Source organism: Poecilia latipinna, unplaced genomic scaffold (genome assembly GCF_001443285.1).
Source record: "Poecilia latipinna isolate Pla-1442-1.1 unplaced genomic scaffold, P_latipinna-1.0 Scaffold72, whole genome shotgun sequence".
In the NCBI taxonomy this organism is placed as follows: Eukaryota; Metazoa; Chordata; class Actinopteri; order Cyprinodontiformes; family Poeciliidae; genus Poecilia; species Poecilia latipinna.
In genome coordinates this window covers 132,411-151,772 of record NW_015112688.1, presented here as the reverse complement: position 1 = coordinate 151,772, position 19,362 = coordinate 132,411, and the positions used below count along the sequence as shown (strand labels likewise).

General features: G+C 40.3%; 1 protein-coding gene across 2 annotated transcripts in view; it reads right to left on the bottom strand.

Annotated features, from left to right (window-relative positions):
* gjd1b (gap junction protein delta 1b) overlaps positions 1 to 19,362 on the bottom strand; it is a 46,246-nt gene that overhangs the window by 22,666 nt on the left and 4,218 nt on the right. The window contains exon 2 of one of the 2 annotated variants that reach the window (XM_015015928.1): positions 18,926 to 19,168. In XM_015015928.1, coding sequence (XP_014871414.1) covers positions 18,926 to 18,996 — 71 coding nt within the window. In that variant the 5' untranslated portion in view covers positions 18,997 to 19,168. Of the gene's footprint in view, positions 1 to 18,925; positions 19,357 to 19,362 lie in introns of those variants that run through there. The other variant, XM_015015920.1, reaches the window with a different exon arrangement.

The following is a 19,362-nucleotide window of genomic DNA, read 5'->3' as shown; positions in this document are numbered from 1 at the left end:
TTGTAATTTCTCATTATGATTAAAATACTTTGCCAGTTTGTCTCTGCACATGACATGGCTTACTGTAGCTTAATTGGTGGAATCATAAATTCTGCTCTCTATTAGAAAGTCTTTTTTCTGATCTTAAGTCCAAATGTCACTGAGGTTATTCAACAGGATAAATGAAACAAATTAAACAAAATTAAGGGTTTGGAGTGGCCAAGCCAAAGTTTGTATTAAAATCCAGTTGAGATTGTGACTCAATATTAAAATACTTTGCCAGTTTGTCTTTTGAAAACTCTCCAAAGTGTCTGAAATAAAATTATTCTACAAAGTAAAGTGAGTCAGTTATTTTCCACTACGACCACTTCGCAAACATTTAATGGCAACTGTTGACATGAGAGTGGCCGCAGCAGTAATTAGGTTTAAACTGACTGCACTTTTCACAAAGAGTAGGTGGCTTTGGAAAGCTTCTACCCATTATAAATGAATCCATAAATGGAAATTTGCATTCTGTATCTACTTGGCTTATCTTTGATTGATATTAAAATTTGTGCAATGATATGAAATATGCAAAAACAAATTTATAAGGAGGGAAATACTTGTCACTAAACTGTATTTTTTGCTGGCATCCTTTTGTTCAATGATCCTAAATCATGAGAAAAAAAAACAGATTTAGGATCAGAAAGTAATGTTAAAAATCTATCAAAAGTCCTAAATGTAGTAGTAAAGTCTGACCAATCCATTTTTATAAATATACTTAAAAGGAGTGACACACAATTTATATTTAGCACACGTCTCCACACCCTCACACGCTCCATTCACAGCAGACAGCGTTTGTTGTTCCCACTCACTAATGTGTTGCCTTTGTTAGCACACCAGCGGCGGTGATTATGCGGAAACATTATGCCAACTCGAAAAACGCCTCCTCTCCTCCAACTGACCCGCCAGCTTTTGTCTTCTTCATTATCTGACGACAAAGATCCTGCCCCACCGTGCTCAAAGCTGGTATTACGGACACACGAGCCATTGTGGGAGAATTAAACGAGCACAGTGATGTGAAGAGATAATGATAGTTGTGGAATCTGACAGGAGAAATCCCCCAGTGTTTCCCTCGCATTTGCATGCAGAGAGGAACCCAAATCATGCCAAAAACATTGCCTTGCTTAGTTCCCGAAAAAAGTTTAGATGCAATTCACAGATCTATTACCTCGACTATGCTTTATTTTTTTTAACAAAGAAGCCTTGGACGCCTTTTGCTTAGCAGTTAGCGAGAAAAAGGTGAAGCAAAACGTGTGGCGGGAGCAGAGTGTTTCTCAGCATGTAGAGATGCCACGAAATGTAATGGTTATGGTTTAATGAGGCAAAGCATATTGAAAAGTTACACATTATTGTGGTAGTGTCCTCAAGAGACACATAGTGTCCACACTGAAGAAGCTCAGCGTTCTTTAGAGCACAGGGACAAGGGTTGAGATGGTCACCATGAACCCAAATACAATAATCAATGAAGAAATGACACCAAGATCGGCTGGAGAACTTGAACGATAAAGAGGAGGCAACGGGCGCAGAAACATGGCGTGAAGAATGAGGTTGAGGAGTGAAGGATGCGAGAGTGTGGAGATTATGACAAATAAGAGAGCAAATGAAAAAGATGGGTGATGGGAGAGCTGCTATCCTCCTCCCTACCCCCGTTCACTTCAATCCCCTCCATTCAGCTCCCTTCTGCTAGTCGCCACGGCAACAGGCAAGGGGCAGAAAACGAAAATGAGGATAGCGAAGTGTGCCGACGAGGAGCTAAGTCAACTAAAGAGCAGCGGCGGATTTGTTGCAGCAGACACAGCGTGGCAGAGGTGTCTCAGAGAGGGTCACGCTAATTTGTTTCAAAAGCCCAAAGAGCTCGATGAAATTACACGGGCTAATCGATCAGCTGTGTGGACTTCTCTGAAGATGGGATTTAGTTTGGGGGAACCAGTACACACTCACCCCCTTTTAGAGATCCACCAAAAAAGCAATATTTATTTATTTATATTTTTTTTCAGTGTCAAACACATTTCTTTTAAAAAAGATCAACTTTAAATGTCTGGTTCCACCAACAAACTTTCACCTGAAGTGAGTTTTGTGCAGCCGAAAGAGTCACTCCAGGTTCAGGATATATAAACAAGCTCCGTGTTATCGGTAACCTGCTAATCCTTTTTAGAACCTCAGCTTTTGTTGCTGTCACTTTCCATTCCATCAGTGCCTCATTGCTGGCGGTCTCTGCCATTAAATAATTAAACCTCTTTCATTCAGCCTCTACTTTCCGTCTCTGTGATAATTACCAAGCAAGCCTCTCATGTTGCATCTCTTTTACAGCCACACTTGTGTATCTTCCTCACTTAGCCTCACTTAATCAAGCTGAATTAACAGTTCACTGTGCAACCAGGCTTATGTATAACTATTAAACATTTTATCATACCAATAAAACATGCTTTAGAGAAAAAGACTAGGGTTACTTTGGATTTCTGAGTTATTATCGATAAGGGTTAGTGGGGAATCAACAAACATTTATTTTTTAACTCATTTTTATGCTCTTCCAAATTAGCATTAAATTAATATGTTTTAGCCACCTGGCATTTTTTTCATGCCATTGCTTAAAGACACAGCAGTGAAATGTTACACCTTAACCCTTAAACAGACTGAGACGTTTGTTGTAACCTGAGAAAATGCTCTAACATAAATTGATACAAATCTATTTCCAAACTGAAGATGGACTAATTACGGCCTTTTTTCATCCTTTTTTAGCTACTTATCTTACAATATTAATACACAGAAGGGTAATTAGATATTTCAACATTTCATCTAAGATAAAACTCAGCCTTGTTGGATCATGCTCATCCATATTTCATTTTTTTCCTACTCACTTTTCCGTTTTGGTTTTTGCTGTTGGATCAGGAATGATTTATTGTAGGACATAACAATCAAACATTTTGTGATTTATCACACCACTATCAACCTCTTCTCAATATTTGGTATATATTTAACATCTTAACTCTATGCTTTATTACTAAAAATCAGGAATGGGCAGAGTGGATATTGTTCTTTAAAGTACAGTATAGTATAAATCTCCCAAAAAGCTCACTGATAATTAAAAAACCTCAAATCCAAACTAATCCTTCAGTGATTGACCAAAATGCTGAAGAAATGTTGACTTTTCCATCACAGATCATTTGGAAAACTTAAACTTCTTTTCTTTTTTTAACAACAGAAGGTTCAACAGATTAAAAATGGTTTTAAAGAGAACATTAAAGCCCAAAATTATCCGTACACCTGGCAAAATGTAAATGTAAGATTCTAAATTGTCGGAGAAGATGCCAACTTTAGCGTTTTTATGTAGCAGCTTTTCATTTCATGCCATCATTAGATTTTTCCATCTCCATATTTAGTTAATCCAGCCTTCACAGCCCCGTCGTGGCTTTAGTCTCTTTCCTTCTCTTTTTTCTCTCTCTCACTGTTTTCCCCCTCAGTCCTTCATCTGTCCCAACTGCAACACACCAACAGTGCTGACATATCTAATCCTGTCAGATCAAATATGGAGTGACACTTGTCATTCCCTCTCTTTATCTGTCAGTCTGTGTGTTCCTGTGCCAAGATTTATCAATAGATCGTTTCTTGCAGGGCACTGGGGATCAAACTGAATCAAGCCTCGCACAGGAGGTAACTCTCTCTCTCATGCACACGCATACACACCCACGCACGCACGCACACACACACGCACAACCTGAAGGGGTGTTCCGGTGCTTCAGGCCAGTGACAGAAGGAGTGAGGAGGCTGCACTCTTCCCTGCTGAAAGACCTTTATCCGTCTCACAACAGACATACAGACCTTCTCAGTCATGCCCAAACAAAATAAAAAAAACATTACTCCATTTTTTTTTTAAGAGGATCACACTGCCAAAAGTGACTAAATCTATAGAAACCTTTCCTTTAAGATGACAAACTGAACAAACCAGCCAGTGTTAATAGGTTTAATTGGGAATATGAAGGCTTAAATGGCATTTTTCCCTTTTTGCTGTTCTTTTAAGAGAAAATGAATGCAAAATTCATTCACTAATGAGCAGCTGCACATTCACTGTCAGCCTGTGCTTAAGCTAACAACCAATTTTTGGGGACAGAAAGTTCCTTTGGGTCCAAACCACTGCTTATGCAGCTCAAGAGTGTTTGAATTTACAGAATAAAAGTGGATGCATTTTCTACTCAACAGTAACCCAATAACAAGCTGTAAAACTTCTCCTCACTGCTGTCTTCATTATGATTATCCTCAGCAAGAAGAACAAAGTACTTCTCTGTATTTTATACATTTCACACACTGACTCGTGTGACATGAGATACAAATGGTGAGAACTGCAAACAAACAATTTATTTCTGCCCCTTATTTAATGGGGCATGTTGATTTTGTTTTATTGAACTTAAAAATTCCCACTTCCAAATTTAAATGGAATCTGAACTTTAAATCTTTGTTGTTGGTTTGGTTTTACTATGACAAATTTAAAACAATCTAAATTTATTTTTAAATGCGAAAAAACATCCACGTTACCCTGAAGTGGTCTGTGAAGTATTATGGCAATGTGTAAAAAATAACCAAGAACTATTTTAAGAAGATATTACTAGTGGGGTCAACAGCATGTTGGTCTTGATGACTTCATTCTGTTCTTTGCTTTAGTGTAACAACAACAACAACAACAACAACAACAAAAGCATCTCTATAAAGAAAACACTATTTCATAAATAGAAAATGTATGAATGGAAAATGTCAAGGCTACTTTCACTACGCTCTCATCAGTGCACTGAAATATTGGTTGTTTTCAGAGGTGCAGGAATCTAAATGTCCCTTCCGTCAATAAGTATATTTATAAAAACTACTACAATTTATGCAGTGAGTGGGCAGTGAGCTAAATATAAATCTGTGTAGGAACAAGATACTTTTCTTCTGTTCTGTAAACATGGTTTCAACAAACCTGACTGTAATTTATGACTTTATCCATCAGCTTTTCCAGCGCAGACACAAAGACATCAGCTTTTTAATCATGCTGGTGTTGTTAGCTTAAGCGTTTTACCATTTTTGTAATGTACATCTATTTTTTGTTTGTTTGTTTGTTTGTTTGTTACACCAACAAGTGAAATTGGAAACAGATTAAGAATTTTTTTCTCTTTCCCGACAGAATGGATTGGCCTCATTTTATTTTTTCCTTTCAGTGCAAAAGCACAAGTGCACAAAGGTCTCCATGACAATCACAGACACTGCAGCTACCTTGGCAACATGTATGGCAGTAAAGTAACAGGGACTATAAAATCTAAATCTGGGTTTTATGCATCCTTTCTAAGGGACTGTCCCCTGTGTGTTGACAGAAATAGTGAATTACAGGTAATTGCAGCATCGGCTGGACCTGCCTTTAGGAGCACCGGCTTTCTGGGTGAAATAAAAGGTTTGTGGAAGAAGAAAGAGCAGCAGGAGAGACGGACAGGACAGACAGACAGGGTGCAGGAGGGGGAGAGGATTGGTCAAAGAAGGGAACTACAGAAAGAGAAAAAAGATGGCTATAATCCGGATTAAATCAGCGGGTTTTGGACAATCCCGAGCTTGGGTCGGCACGCCCGTGCCAGCTCCCCACCCACACACCCACTACAGCTTTCCTGTGCCAAGCTCCAGCCCAAATCGGCTGCTCTGGCACATGCGGGGAGCTTCCATGACACACAAGCCACACAGGGAACATCCCAGACACACTCAATCCGAAGAAAAATCCTTCTTTTATTTGCTTTAAAATGTTAAGTCCCAGCCACTGTGAATATTGCATATAATTTATTCTATTCTGTTCAGATTTTGGCTATCTGTACTCTTCTGACTCTGCTGGGTAACTGGGTTCTCAATCCGTCAGAGATTTATATTGTAGTTTTCTGTATTTGTAATACAGGGACTGAATAAATTAAAAATCTAATTATTGCAAGGTGCTTACTGCCCATATTTTTTCCTGGTTTTCACATTTCAGTCGATGCAGAACGATCAAACAGACTTGAAACAGTTTAGATGAGAAATAAAATCCTGTGTTTGCTGACAGTTTTGGTGTTACGCAACAGAAATGTGCAGGACGGTTATTTTTATTCGACATCACGATCATGTTGTTTGTGCCAGCTAATTAGAGGTAATGTTTTAGGAAGACCAAACATTTACCTGACAAGACAGATGGCTTGTTACAGGAAACCATCTGGGGAGCCATTGATGGGAACTCTTATACCCAAAAGGAAAAATATACTTTTTTGTGAAACAAAGAGCATCATCTAAAAAAGGAAAGGGTAAAAAAACAAACATGACATATGTATCTCCCTAGCTTAGCTGGATGGTCACAGAGAGCAGAGAACGGTAACTATGGAGGAGCTGCAGAGATTAACACTGATCTGTTGGACAACAATTAGTTAAGCATGTCACATATCAGATTTTTATAGGGAATTGACAAGAAGAAATCCAGAAAATGTCACTGTAACAGGCCAAAAATCATCAGGATGCTGACCCTACACAACAACCGATCTCCAATATAAAACATATCATCATGCTGTGGGGAAGCAGGAAAAGGAAAGATGTTCTTAGCTGAATACAGTGGAAGAAAACCTGCTGAAGGCTTAAAAAGTCTTGAAACTGGGGCAGAGCTTCACCTTCCGACCCTAAACATGCAGCCGAAGCTTCGGTCAAAGCATGTTCATGTGCTAGAACGGCCCAGCCAAAGTCTAGATTTGAATACAACTGAATCTTTGGGAGGCCTTAAAAACTGATGTTCTCCTTCCGATCTGACTGATCTGTTGTGCAAAAAATGGCCAAAAAGTCTCTAAAGGGCTGAAGCATCAGAATCAGGTGTTTCAACAAAGTGTGACTGCTTTTCCTTCCTTTTAATAAAGTACAACGTTTCTAGTTTAACATGAAACAATGTCAAGAAGTTCAAGGAGCCTGAATATCTCTGCTCAGTACTGTATGCATTTGAAAAATCTGACAGAAATGTCTGGTTTCTGTAGTACATAGCAGCCAGTCCTACTGCTGTCGTTCTGCAGGTTGTGAAATCTAAATTTATCCTTTTTACATCACTGATCTGTCTACCATCTACAGTCCTTTTGTCATAATTGGCTGCGAGAGTAGTGTGAATGCAGCATATTGCTGAGAGCAAGTGTCTTCCCAGAAGCTTGGCTTCACTTGGCTTAATTGAAGAATCTGCAAAAGAGACTGTGTGTGCGTGTGTGTGCGTGTGCGTGCACTGAAAAGTGTGAACGCATTGTCAGAGTCGGATCTAGTTGCTCATGTGATCCGCCACGAACAACGGCGACTGTGACAGTTTTGGCAACACGTATTCGTGTGTGAGGAAGAGCGTCTGTGTGTGCGTCCCGGCCCTTTGAGATGTGTGTGTATATATAGTAACTGTGCTGCACGCTCGCTTACGCACATGTTTGTATATTTGGGCGACCATCTGGTCATGAGAGGCGCGCGCCCTATGTGTGTGTGTGTGTGTGTGTGTGTGTGTGTGCATATGTGTGAGAAGGCAGTGAGTCAGAAGGCTTTGTACAGTATTTCAGTCCTGCTGGTGATGGTGTGCGCAATCCTGGCTTCTTCTTTAAGTTGAGTCAATCTCACGGTGCAGAAGTTGATACTGCCACCGAGGAGCTGCGGACCACAAACTGAGCCGCTCTCACACTCTGCCCCTGTTCATTAGAGACCTCTCAGCTAAGTGTTGAGATGGCGAGATGGGATTTGCGGGGGAACAGAGAATAAATCAGCAGCAAACGAGCATCCTTTTAATCTTCAAAGTGAAAGATGGAGCGAGATAAAGTAGTGTGGAGGCAGTACAATAAAAACAAAAAACAAAAGAGGAGCTCATTTATTTTAACACCAGCAGACAAACAAGATGATCAGTCAGACAAAGCAAGGAGCATCAGCTTTATGAAGCCTGCACAGAAATGCTGTAAGTCATGTGTAATGAAAGCGGATTGTCTAAATAAAGCTCACTGCCACGAGCGCACACAAACGGACCCAAGTGAGAAAAACTTCAAAAGCCACAGCTTTGCTTTCTTTTCCTCCCCCAAATTAAGATCAAAGAAGGCTATTTGTTTTTATTTTAGGCTTCATATTTTATGTAACTTCATTTGCTTCTCTCTTTTATTGTTGTTGTACATTTTAAGCTCGGCTTGACTGTAAAGTATTTTCTCATCATTAAAATATGGCCTCACAGTGTTTTGTTGGAATTGCTTGCTTTTATACTCTAAAAATGATTTTGGCACAGCCCTGCGGGAGTCTTTGTTCCACTGGTATGTAATGCTGGAGCACATAGATGGTGCTTCACTTGGAAAAACACAGCTAGTCAGAGGTCAGTCCAGGTGAAAGTCATCAAACTTCCTTCCTGCAACAGGAACAGTACAATTAAATATGGATGATGTTTCTCAATCCTGTTTCACTTGACAGAGGTGGTAAGACTTTTCATCTGTGAGAAGAAGGGCCACTTTTTGTATCGCCAACGTTATGTGTATGTTGAAGCATGGTGGCGGTGGCATCATGCTGTGGGAAAGATACCCAGCAGCAGTGAAAATAGACTTTGTCACAGTTCTGGTCACATGTATTTGCAACCCTGTTGAAATGTGTAAATAGCCTTAAAACTGAACCAGAAAGTTATAATTGATTTAAACAAAATCACCAGGGACACAATTATTTTCACGCCTGTTGCTAATACTTTCTACAACCCCTGTTTGCCAAATGAACAGCACTTAGTTTTCTATTCACAAAGTCAGAGGATGATGTAGAAATAACAAAAGTTCCCAGGCGGCAACAGGCCCACAGCATCACAGATCAACCACTGTACCCCACAGTTGGCGTGAGGAGCTTTTTATACAACTCACCTGAAAAGTGTTTGTTGCCAAAACGTTTACACTGTAACACATAAAGCCCCAGGAGAGTTTGACGTGTTTATTTTTGTGATGGTAGGACATCATCACAAACAGCTGGTAGCTCCGCATGCAGGTAGTGTCTAATGATTCCACACTTTGGTGCAGATCTCTGAGTTTTTCTATCTCCTGTACTAATATGCTGAGCATGTTGGCAAGATGAATGTAGGTCACCGTGTTGCCTTGAGAATCGCAGCCAAAAGGAATAAGTCATGTTTTATTTTACCTCAGGGAAACAGAAATTCATTGCAGACAATTCATCATTATAAGTCCCCAAAACCTCTGATCACCTTAATACAGTATGAATGTAAAAATGCTTCAGCTAAAGGTGTTGTTGGGGTGATTTTTTTTTCAAATATAAAAAATAACTGTATTTAAAAGTCCATTATTATCAGATATTTTAATCTTGCAAACAAGAGTTTGATTTCAAATAAGCTTGTGTTCTGCCTCGCTATTTTAGCACAGATTTTCTACTGCTCTCTATGAATATTTGGTTTTAATTTCACCTCCCAGTATCATTGTAACATTGACTAACAGTAAACCTATAAATGCTGCTGAGTCACTCTGCTGGAAGGTGAACTCTGACCTCATCTCCTGCCCTAAATCTCTCTGCATTTACATGGAATGAATGTAAAAAAAAAAAAAAAAAAACAGCAATACAATGTTTTTGCACATGAAAACTTGAAAACAGATTAAATTACACTTGGGTGGACTTTATTTTCTAATTTGGTGACTTCAGAAGGCAAGTGAGTTTCACGCCATAAAATAGGGGGCTGAATATGCTTGAATTCATCCACACCTTTATTTGTAAAAAGAAAAACTAAAGATAAAATATGAGATTTGTGGTTGTAACTGTATGCAAAATCTGACTACAGACACAGCTTAAATGCAAAACTTTACTGCCGATGACAGGCGAGCTTAAGGATAACCGTTTCCTTTCCATAACTGTGTCTGAAAAACACATTTGTGCAAATATTATCTCAACTCTAAGCTGCTAATGTGTGGCCACAGATGGAAGCAAAGAAGATAAGCGTATGCGGAAAGAAATTAGAGAGCTAGCTGAATAATTATTTGAGTTTACTCTCTTTCTCCTCCTGAGTTACAGCTTCTCTAACAGTCCCCATGGATGCCGACTGTAATACTTCAGTGATGAAAAGCTACACAGCAGCTCCTTCCTGCTCCCGGGACTCATTTCCTGGATCTTTGTGTGTCTAGCATCGGAGCCAGAGAGGATCAATCCCACTCTGAGCAGTGACATAAGCACTACAGCACATTTATAAGGCATCTTTAATAAAACACTCATCCTCAGTTTTAGAATGAATTTGCCAGATCCTGTGCATAACTTAAGTTTTAATAGCAGGTGTCGTCTGCATGGTGGTTTTAAAATCTGAGAAGCTGCAGGAGCGACATGCATCTACCTCCCATCGGTGACTCATAATCTCCCAATGGAACATGTGAGGTCATTTTAATAACAGCAGCGCTGAGAAAGCGGTGACTTTACAACCGGCAGCGTATCGAGAATCGCCACAATATGAATGGAGGAAGTGTGAAAGCAGAGGTAGGGAGGGATGGAGTGAGCTGATGTTGGATGTTTCACTTATTGTGTCTTCTGAACAATTTCTCTGGGCGGTGGGGGGGTTCTGCATGAAGAGAGGAGACAAGACAGCTCCTTTCTTCTTTTCTTGAAATCTAACAAACACAAGATGAGGCCAAGCTCAGGATGAACACAACCACCCATCATGGCTGTGCAGGGTTAGGAGGGGCTTCACAAGGGACGGCTAAATAAAAGCTTGATGAGCTAAAGGTCACATAATGTCAGAGATGTAACCTGCCACCAAACACAGGCTCAATGAGCAGCATGTAAACACCACAGCGACTGGTGAACATCCGCTTTAGCTCCTACTGAAATTCTGTAGAAAAGGCATTTTTCCAGAAACATTATTTCATGGAATCCGATGTGACCGAATAACACAAATCACTGCTTAACTGCATATTTTTATAGAATTGGAAAATCTGAAAAGTGTGGCATGCCTGTGTATTTACCCCCCTTTACTACGCCTAAATGAAGTTCAGTCCAACTAAGTGCCTTCAGGAGTCAGCTAGGAGTCAGCTAATTAATAGAACCAGTTTGTGTAATTTAACCTCAGTATAGGTCAGGGGCGCCCAAAGTCGGTCCTCGAGGGCCGGCATCCTGCATGTTTTAGTTCTCACCCTGGTTTAACACACCTTGACCAAATGATGGCTCATTAGAAGGCCTAAGAGGAACACTGACAAGGTGAAAAGGTTGTTACTACCACCAGGGAGAGAACTAAAACATGCAGGATGCCGGCCCTTGAGGACCGACTTTGGACACCCCTGGTATAGGTGCAGCTGTTCTGTGAAGGTCACAGTCTTTTAGAGAACATCTGTGAACAAACAACATCATGAAGATGAAAGTACGCAGCAGACGGGTCAGGGAGAAAGATGTGGAGAAGTTTAAAATATGTTTAGGGTATGAAACTACAGTGGTGTGAAAAAGTGTTTGCCCCCTTCCTGATTTCCTATTTTTTGCATATTTGTCACACTTCATTGTTTCAGGACATCAAACCAATTTAAATATTAAGATAACGCATATAAACACAAGATGCAACTTTTAAGTGAATGTGTTTATAAGGAATTTAAAAATGCAAATCTAACGACGCTCTGTCATTACTCTCTTCCTCCTTGTTAAAACAAAACTTAACTCTGGTTTAATGCACCTTCGTTTAATATTTCTAGCCACCAGGATGATTCATCCAAAAGATTACAACAGACCCCACAACAACACCCAAAGAACTGCAGGCCTTACTTGCCTCAGTTAAGGTCAGAGGTCATGGATTCCCTATTAGGCCTGGAGTCCCAAGACCAAAACCACTGCTGAGTAAAAAGTAACATTAAGATTTTTCAGAACAAAGTTTGATGATCCCCAATGCTGTCAGGGGAGCATTCTGAAGTTGTCCTCTTAGGAAGGTGTGTGTAAGATTACATCTGGCATAAAAGTAACACTGCATTTCAGGAAAAGAACATTATGCCAGCAGTGAAATATGGTGGTGGTAGTGAGATGGCCTGGCATTGCTTTGCAGCTTCCAGATCTGGAAGACTTGCTGTAATAAATAAAAACATGAATTCTGCTATTGACTGAAAAATACTCAAGGAGAATGTCTGGCCATCTGTTTTCGACCTCAAGCTGAAACCAAGTTCACTTCTAAATGGCAGAAGGCAAACAAACTTTGGAGTGGCCTAGTCAAAGTCCTGACCCGAGTCCTTTTGAGATGCTGTGGCATGACCTTTAGAAAGCCATTTATGATTAAAAACCCTCCAATGCAGCTGAATTAGAAAAATTCTAACATTTAATTGACTTTATGATCTGAAACACTAAAGTGTGACAAACATGCCAAGAAAATAGGAATCAAGAGGGGGGGGAAACGTTTTTATAACATTATATATACCAAGCTTTGAGAGTTTCACAACCTATCATCCTAACGTAGAAAAAAAAAAGATCATGGTCCAAGAGCAACTTTATGAAGCCTTAACAAACAAATAAGGAGCTAAGAGGCCCATGGTTATTCTGGAGGAGCTGCAGCAATCCATGTCAATTCAACTTAGTTAAGTTGAAATTATTTTTAAAGCTCCAGTTCATGGGAAGCTGGGAATCTGTTGACAGAACTAGTTTTGCTTGTGCATGCATATGAAAGAAGCTGCTTTGGTCAGATGTCACCAAACTGCTCACACTGTGACACATGACAGATCTGCGAAGCTGGCATAGACCCACCACAAAAGACCTGCAGCTGTAATTGCAGTGAAAAGTGGCTTTACAGTATATAAGGGCACCGAATCCACACCACGCCTTTCAAATTCCTATTGGTTCAAATCATTTTCCACCTCACAATTACACCCCACTTCATGTTTGTGTGTGCAGCTAAAACTTGATCAAATGTGGAATTTGTTTTTTATCATTATGAATATTTTTAAGGGAATACTGTGATAGCTAAACTGTGAAATTGAGCTCTATGAAACCATTTGGATTTTATTAGCAAATGATGACAAGTCTGCAGAAACCTTCTATCATCTGTTCTATTTTAGTAACTCTAAATTTACTGCTTTAAATGAAGTGAAGCTGCACAAACTATTTTAAATGCACATCCAGCCCTCATGAGCCGTTTTAGGGCTTCAGTGCACATCAAACAAAGTCTTTGTCAGATCATGTAAGAGTGTCTGAAAACCCTGTTCATCAGTGCACTTTGAGCAGTGCGTTTTCTGATTCTTATAAATATGAGATGAACTCAGTGGTCTGAATCCTCAAAACTAAAAACAACAACAAAAAAGAAGAGCCTCAGAAAACATCTCACTACTAGTGAGAGTGAAACAAGGCAGAAGTGCCTTCAGAAACTTGCTGCCTTGTTTATTATAAACACCCAAATATGCAAACTTATATTTTTTGAATCCATATTTGACTAACTGGGGGATTACTTTGGATTTTCTTTCAATGAAAAGATGTCCCTGTAGTCATGTCATATGTTGAAGCAAGTTGAGCAGCCATAGTCTCGCATAACTGTGGCTTATCAGCAGCAACGATGTGGCAGAGCCTAAATAACTTTGGTTTTCTGCCATGGAGGATGCTCCACGCTCCTGCGAGTTCTCTGTTTCTGTTTCACAGCAATCCACAAGAGAACAAAAGATGTGTCAGGCAGCCAAAAAATAAGAGGAGTCAGAAAAGACAAACAAGCGCTGAAGTTCAGCCTCTAAGAGAGAAACAGAGTCAGAGCTTGTGATTATTAGACAATAAAAAAATTGAGTTGTTGTACTATAAAGGATTGATTTCTAATATGGAGATAAATGCAAGATGTAAAAGCTGGTTGATTATAATTGGTTGGTTATAAATAGTAACGTTCTGGTCCAACTCAGAACGTTCTTGTACCTGTCCATGTATCACACGTTTGTCAGGTTGGCAATAAAATATCTGTGCAGGCCAGTGTAGTATATATTAAATGATATTGATCTTATTAACTTTTATGGGTTGATGAATATTCTTAAACGAATAAGATCAGGATCAGAGGAAGAAAATCCTGATAAAATAATCTAGAGATATTTTATTGACTTGAAATCTGCAGAAGAGTAGTAGCCAAAAATATCAGAGTGGATCCTTCTAGAGTCTTGCAACATTTCCCTGATAAGAAACAACGCAAGAACATTTTTCACTGCCAACTTCTTTCAAGAATTATGGCCAATTTTGTTGTCCACAGATTGCAAAACAGTATTTTAGCACACAACTTTATTGTTGTATTGAATCAGTACTTTCATCCTTACAATAGTGTTCGCAGTCAAAGACTCTGTCGCTTTCAAGGAAAGTAAATATCGTTAAATGGCAGGATTTAAATGGGACGTAGTCAGAAAATGAATTTACACTGTACACCCATCCATCTGTCCATGCAGGGTCCCTCAGGGTTGGTCCCTATCTACAGCATTAGAAGACAAATAAAAATCTCACACTCCTAATCCAAGTTTATAGAAACCAATTAACCAAGTTTGCATGTTTCTGGACTGCAGGAGGAAGACAGAGTACCCAGAGAGAAGCTACAAAAGGATATGGAGTACATGCCAGCTCCATGCAGATAGATAGGCAGATTAAAACCCAGGTCCATTTTGTTCTGTCAACTGTCAGACAATAATCCTTAGTTTTATCTCGTCTATTTCAGCAGTCTGAGACTCCAGTGACTCTCCCGCAACGTTTGGATGCATTTCTGCTCAAATACACCTGAATCGGCAAAGACCTGGTCATAAACCATTCATTTGATTCAGGGTTTTTGGAGAGGGAATGCCTCTAAATATTACAGGACAGTGGCACTCGAGGACTGAACCTCGATTTATTTAATAAATACCATTTAAATGTAGTAATTCTGATTGTGAATCACATTTCATAGTGATGAGAGTGTTGAAACATTGGACCTCTCAATGAGAAAGCTACAGAGAGAGTAATTATTCAAGCTGCCGTTACAACCAGGTTGTACTTTAACAGACTGAAAAGTCAATCAGGTACTGTGAGATTTAATCACTTGCTTTACATTCAGGATAGTGCGCCCCAGGAGCTCATCTGTTGTACTTTTGGATGGGTTTAGAGACTGTCATTAAGTCTTGTGGCCATCTTCTATCAAACCCATCTTTCTGTCCCATTACTGGAGATCAATATGAGAGAGTGGGAGGTTAGACCTGCTTGTTTTTAAGCAGTGGCAGCACATAAATGGGAATTTGGCCTGGGGAGCTGAGCTGCAGAGGCGGCACTGAATCATGTGTTGATAGTAGTTAAGGGCAGAGTTCTTCATCATTGTTAATCCTCACCGGCTGTCTGGACCAACAGCCTCAGCCACCAGAGAGTCCATCAGCTCACCCACTGCTTGTAACAGCAAAGGATTCATCTCTGCTGGCAGCTTAATAGCCAAACACAGGCAGCCAATGCAACCTATCCACATTTCCATGGGATATGACCAAAGAAGGGAATCTTTGGAGCCCTCTGCCATTGTACACAAAGGAGTTTTACCTTTACCCTAATGTGTCTGTGTGTGTGTGTGTGTGTGTGTGTGACTCGTGTGTGATGAATGACTCAGACACACAGGCTGCTGGTGTGTTTTGCTCATGAGAACACACACTGGCATCGCCTCGGGGACAGCAACCTGTTCAGCGCCTTCCAGAATTTGACGACACCCTTGCTGACCAATCACACGCCTGAAAGTCACAGCGGGCTTTGATCCAATGGGTTTTCGTCTTTCAAATGTGTATTTATGGAAATCCTCGTCAGTGATACCAGCCCAGATTAGAGGTCAGATGCCAGGAAGGCATGCTACTGCAGGAGCGTGAGAATGTTCACTCAAAAATAACAGCAACCGAAAGTAAAAAAAAAAAAAAAACCTTTTCATATTTCCACTCCAAGTGATCGAAGTGCATCAAATAATCAAATTTTAGTAAATAAAGCCACATGTTCCTATCTATCCAGCTCCATAACCGTAAGGGAATAAAAAGTTTGTGTTTTAAAAGAGAATAAACATATTTAAAAACTAAACGTAGCCTAAAACAATCATTGTAGTTTTTTTCGTCGCTGTTCTCACACCTCACATAAGTTATACAGAATTAATCACTTTAGTTTAATTAGATGAATAAATATTTTAGGTATTGAAATAAAGATGAGTGAATGTAGTCCAGATTCCTTCAAAAACAACAATGACTTGGTGAATGTCAGATGTTTATTACCATCTATCTGAATACCTGGAGGTTAAGTGATCATTTATTTCAAAATATTGACAAATTTCATTCTTCTGAAGATCACAAGTAGTCAAAATGTGATGGCAACTCAGGGTTCCTATCTTAAAAACTTGATTGTGTGAAGATGTAAAAAAGCTTCCAACCGATAAGGAAGACCATCAAATTATGTAACATGCAGGACCGATAAACGGGATATTTGGTGAAAAATAAAACCTAGTTTTATCAGAGAAGAACAAAAAAAAAGCCAACACTTCAGACGAAACAGATGCAACAGGAAAGCCTTTGTGACAATATTACTGTAATTCTATCAGTTTGTATCCAAGTATTTCCCGTCTCTGCACAGCAGACTGGATCTGTGTGAAGAAGATTTTTCATGGCAGCAGATGCTCTGCTCGGGTCGTGACACCCAGCACCATCTCGTGACGAGACGGCCCTATTGGCTTCTCACCAACGGGGCGACTAACGTGTGTGTCTGCTTACTTCACTCCACCTCACTTCACTCTGAATAACCGCTCTTTTCTGCTGTCTGACATCTGCTCCTTATTCTCCCGTTTCTTGCTCGTCTCGTCCATTTTTTACTTTGCAGCTGAAATAAATCCTTCACAGATGTCAACATTTTCAGGAGCTTCTTGACCTTGGCAACCTCCCTTCTCCGTCTCTCCTCTTTCTCACTCTCACTCAGACCCTGCAGCAATTATGACTATCCAGGTTGATGAGCAACAGAGCATTTCTAGTGTGCCGTGGATGAGTGGAAGTAAACGCTGACCGTTTATTTATCATAACAACACGGGAAACATCTCTGACAAGCTGCTGCCGACTTGGCATTGGGTGGGAAAACTGGAGCAAAAGCTGCTCCATTTTATGGGTTTCACTGCTCTGACTTTAAAGTCAAATAAAAATATAGAACAACATCTAACTATATTTAGTAAAAAAATAAACAAAGAAAATCTGGTTATTCTTATTGATTCAAAATGATCATCATTTTTATAGTAATGTTATTGAATATACAAATTCAATTCAAGCTTATTTAATCAAGGACAGCACAGTAAACAAAGTTACATGATAAAAACAAAGCAAGTGTTGTTTTGTACGAAGGTTTTCTAGCTACAGGCTCATTTGTAAACTCAGTCCTTGGCTGGCTTTTTAAAAGAAAGATTCCCGTTGCACACGCACGCACGCACGCACACACACACACACACACACACACACACGCACACACACACACACACACACACACACACACACACACACACACACACACATGCTGTATTACTTACAACAATAAATACATAAAAATGCATATTAGAGATAACTAATTTTCCATAACAAAGTAGGTTGGTATACATTAGCGTTCACATGTTAATTTTTGTTTCAGCCATGGTTTGACGTGGGAACTAAAATCTCTAAGATCCGCTAACATTTGTATTGCTGATGGTAAACTGTTCCAGATATGACGTCCTCTAAGTAAGAAGGAACCTTGACCATTTTGTATTTTGCAGGTTTGCAGTCCGCATTAACTGGACCTCTAGCTACAACACCTGCTAGATTTAATAGTAGTGTTTCAGTAAATGATTGTTGCGCCTTTGCTGCAGCTTTACTACACTGTTAAACTGATCGGGAGCTCTCCTTTGGAGATATTTCCAGTCAACAGAGTTGTCAGAATTGTTAGGGAAGAACACCATTATCTTCTTAAAGCCAGCTGACTGGCAGAGTGCAGCAAAAGGTGACATACTGATCAGTTTCTTGGCTGGAGAAAGCTGGTCAATGTGACACCATGGCTGTGCTCTGGTCCCTCTGGCCTCCTATCAAACAGATTTAAGCCGCAGAAACAATGAGGTGGTAAATCCCCCTGGCAACCGCCTCATGCTCGATGGTTTAATAATCTTTCACGAACTCTCAAAATAACTTTAGGTTCATAACATGCCTCAGAATTCACACCGAGGATGAATATAATCCTGTATATTTGAAACCTCCCATAACCAGAGGAAATCAGTGGCTTTGGGGAACTGATTTAAACTACAAAGTCAGCTTCTTGTGAACTTAAGCTGAACCTGTGGTGTCATAGACGTCCTTAAAACACCTTCTGCAATAAGTCATTTGCTCAGTGTAAGTTTCATTATATTAACTTGGTGGATTTTCCTCTGAAGCTAAAACGTTCATGAATAATTGCCGGAACGATTTATACAGACTAAAATACAAGACATCTCTGCATGCAGCAGGATGCATAAATCATAGCTGCAGTGACCGTGCATTGACTCATTTTTTTAGCTCCAGAAAATGACTTCATTTGATAAACTGGGGGAAAAAAAGGTGGGGGTTGGGATGGATGCTCTAATAAACTGTGACAAGATGCATGTTCAACACGGAGGCTTCGAAAGCTGCTGAGGAACCAGATAGAAAACACACAGAGCTTTCGCTGTGAGAAATGAAACGTGCGAAATCAGGCGCGTTGAGCGTCTCAGAGGAGATGTCTTCACACTGCTCTGTGTCCCCTGACATTCAGAGCCTGTCTGTGGACTAATACTGTCTCTTACAGACGCATAAAACATCCCATCAAGTCACTTGGGGGATTTAACGAGGCTAAAGCCACAATCAGAGACTCTGAACCAGGAATCACTGACCAGCACCAAAGGATGACTCGTTCTCTGTAACTCACATTGTGATAGAAATCAGAGTGGTTCATTTTGAAGCCCTCACTCGTACCTGGTGCTCTGCTAACCACTCACCTTCCAATCATAGTAGAGTGCTGCTGCACAGCAGCCTCCAGGAGGCGCTCTAGGATGGTCCATTCTCCCATGGTCAGAGCTAGAAGGCATCCACTGGGCCGAGGAAATCAGGAGTGACACCCCAGTGGGCTTCCCAGCCAGCGGGAGAACAAGCAGCGCCGGTGATAAAGTGCTCAAAGTCCACTTGTTGTGCAGAGATGAGGTAGCGAGTGGCTTCCGGTGGATCTCCAGGTGTGAAGGAGCCTGAAAAGTCAGCGACACATCACTTGTGTTCTGCCTTTCTTCAGAAACACACACTCTTGCAGCTCTTCCCCGCTCCTAGATGGTAGGACGGTGCGAGTCGCACACGCACACACACACACACACACACACACAGTCCTAATATCTATGTAATCCGCTGCCAACTCACTTTACACGTGAGTGTGCCCCCCCCCCCC